Source organism: Physeter macrocephalus, chromosome 16, assembly GCF_002837175.3.
Source record: "Physeter macrocephalus isolate SW-GA chromosome 16, ASM283717v5, whole genome shotgun sequence".
Lineage (NCBI taxonomy): Eukaryota > Metazoa > Chordata > Mammalia > Artiodactyla > Physeteridae > Physeter > Physeter macrocephalus.
Window position 1 is genome coordinate 99,941,979 of NC_041229.1, and position 2,215 is coordinate 99,944,193.

Sequence of the window (2,215 nt, forward strand, 5' to 3'; positions counted from 1 at the left end):
GGATATGGGGATATATGTATATGTATAGCTGATTCACTTTGTTATACAGCAGAAACCAACACACCATTGTAAAGCAATTATACTCCAATAAAGATGTTAAAAAAAAAAAGAGTTTGTACACAATTCTCCCTTCTCTCTTTCCCTGTTGCTCTAAGAGCCATATGTTTAAGATGGGACAGTTACAGAATGCCTAATCCTCCCCACTGAGTCACTCCACGGAGGACAGTTGCCTTGGAGAGTTTCCCAGACCCACAGTCGACCTTGTGTAACATAGAAGTAGCAGTTTGTGGTGTTAAGGATCTGCATTTGTATAATGTTTACTATAGAAGCATAATCTAGACTAGTATAATCTCTAGCAGCAATTTTCAAACATTTGAAATTATTCTCATCATTAGTAAAAATGTTTTAGTATGCACTCCAACATATATTTATTTATTTACAAATGTCATAGCTTATTGTTTTACTTACATATTTTGTGCATTATGACATAATCACAAAGGAAAAATAAAAAAAGGAAAAAATGGGCTTCCCTGGTGGAGCAGTGGTTGAGAATCGGCCTGCCGATGCAGGGGACACGGGTTCGCACCCCGGTCCGGGAAGATCCCACATGCCGCGGAGCGGCTGGGGCCGTGAGCCATGGCCGCTGAGCCTGTGCATCCGGAGCCTGTGCTCCGCAATGGGAGAGGCCACAACAGTGAGAGGCCTGCGTACCGCAAAAAAAAAAGAAAAATTAAAAGACTAAAAAAAAGATTAATTTCTTTTTGTATCTTACTGACTTTTGAGAAAGTCTATAATAATCAAGCTTTAGATCATAACAACTTTGATCAGGTCTTGGCAAAATTCTGATCGTTGACAGGACTTTCTTTGGATAATTTTTCTCTTAGGTTCTTCTGGTTAAAATCTTGAACTGAGGTTTTTTTTCCTCTCAGTGATTACAGTAGAGTCTCACTACATAGTGTTCTTCTCACAGATAATAGCAATAATAAATAACAAATTAACATTTATTAATCACTTACCATATTCCTGCACTGTTCTAACACTTTTATGAATGTGTTTGTTCATGACAACTCAATGGGATAGATAAGATTATACCAATTCAGGGGTAAGGAAATTGAGGCAAAGGGAAATTATTTGCTCAAGATGATTTTCTGGTAGATGGTAGAACCAGGAAGTAAACCCAGAGTTTGGTTTCTAAGCCCATGCTATTCAACACCGTGAGCACTGCCTGTGATGTTCTGGAACAATAAGCAGAAATCGGTACATCTACTAGTAACAGGAATTTGGTCTCAAGTTCAGCCTTGTAAACAGTAAGGTCTGAATAGATCTTATATTGAAGTGATATTTCTCTATTTTCTCCTCTCACTTTAGCATGTATCCATTTTTAAATGAAGCAGAAAGTGTAGATAATGAAACCAGCTCTGAAGACACAGAAGTTGCTTCTGCAATGCAGCCACAGTAAGGGCCCTCAGAACTGGCATTTTATAATTTTGTCCAGGCATGTCCTAGACAAGAGCCAATAGAATTGGCAAGGAAATGTCCCATATTTGTATTAAGGTGCTTTGTGCCTAAAAAGCTTTCAGTTCAGGAATGGGCAGTTCATGCATTCCCATGTTTGTTGAAGGCGTTGCTGATCATGGTGTTTTTGTTAATCTGTCACTAACTCCCAGGGATCCCATTTAAGTAAGAGCTGTCCTTCTTGGGCATCATATGAAATTCCATGACAAATGCAAAGGTGAAAGAAATATCCATCAATTCCAACATCAATGAAGTTCTGAATCTTAAAAAAAACAATCAGTGTCAAACTGAGCCTACAAAGTGGAGGCTTAGATATGTTGATAATCCCTTAGGAAGTGAACTCAGAAGTGCCATAATGCTTGGCAACTTCTTCCAGGAAGGACCAAATGCCTTAAGGCAGTACAAGTCCTTCATTCTTGAGTCACATATGAAGGGGTATTATGAAAAATCCACATGCATGTTAATTTTTGGTTATCAATAAAGAGATGGAGCTATGCTTTATGGAGAGTACCAGGATAGTCTTAGAACATTTGGGTTGTACTTCATAATTTAAAGAGGCCCAAGTATCCTTACTCACTTAGACATGCATTACACTTGAATCACTACACACTTAAGAATATGGTTAAGGATAGAACGTTTCTTTTTTCTCAAATTCTCCTCCTCCCTCACTTTTAATCTACACCCTTTCTCCCAGCTATAC

At 38.3% G+C, this 2,215-nt stretch overlaps 1 protein-coding gene across 1 annotated transcript in view; it reads left to right on the plus strand.

Annotated features, from left to right (window-relative positions):
• OOSP1 (oocyte secreted protein 1) overlaps positions 1-1,459 on the plus strand; it is a 57,298-nt gene extending 55,839 nt beyond the window's left edge. Inside the window, 1 exon segment of the mRNA XM_055091380.1 lies at positions 1,369-1,459. Coding sequence (XP_054947355.1) covers positions 1,369-1,459 — 91 coding nt within the window.
• The last annotated feature ends 756 nt before the right edge of the window (positions 1,460-2,215 follow it).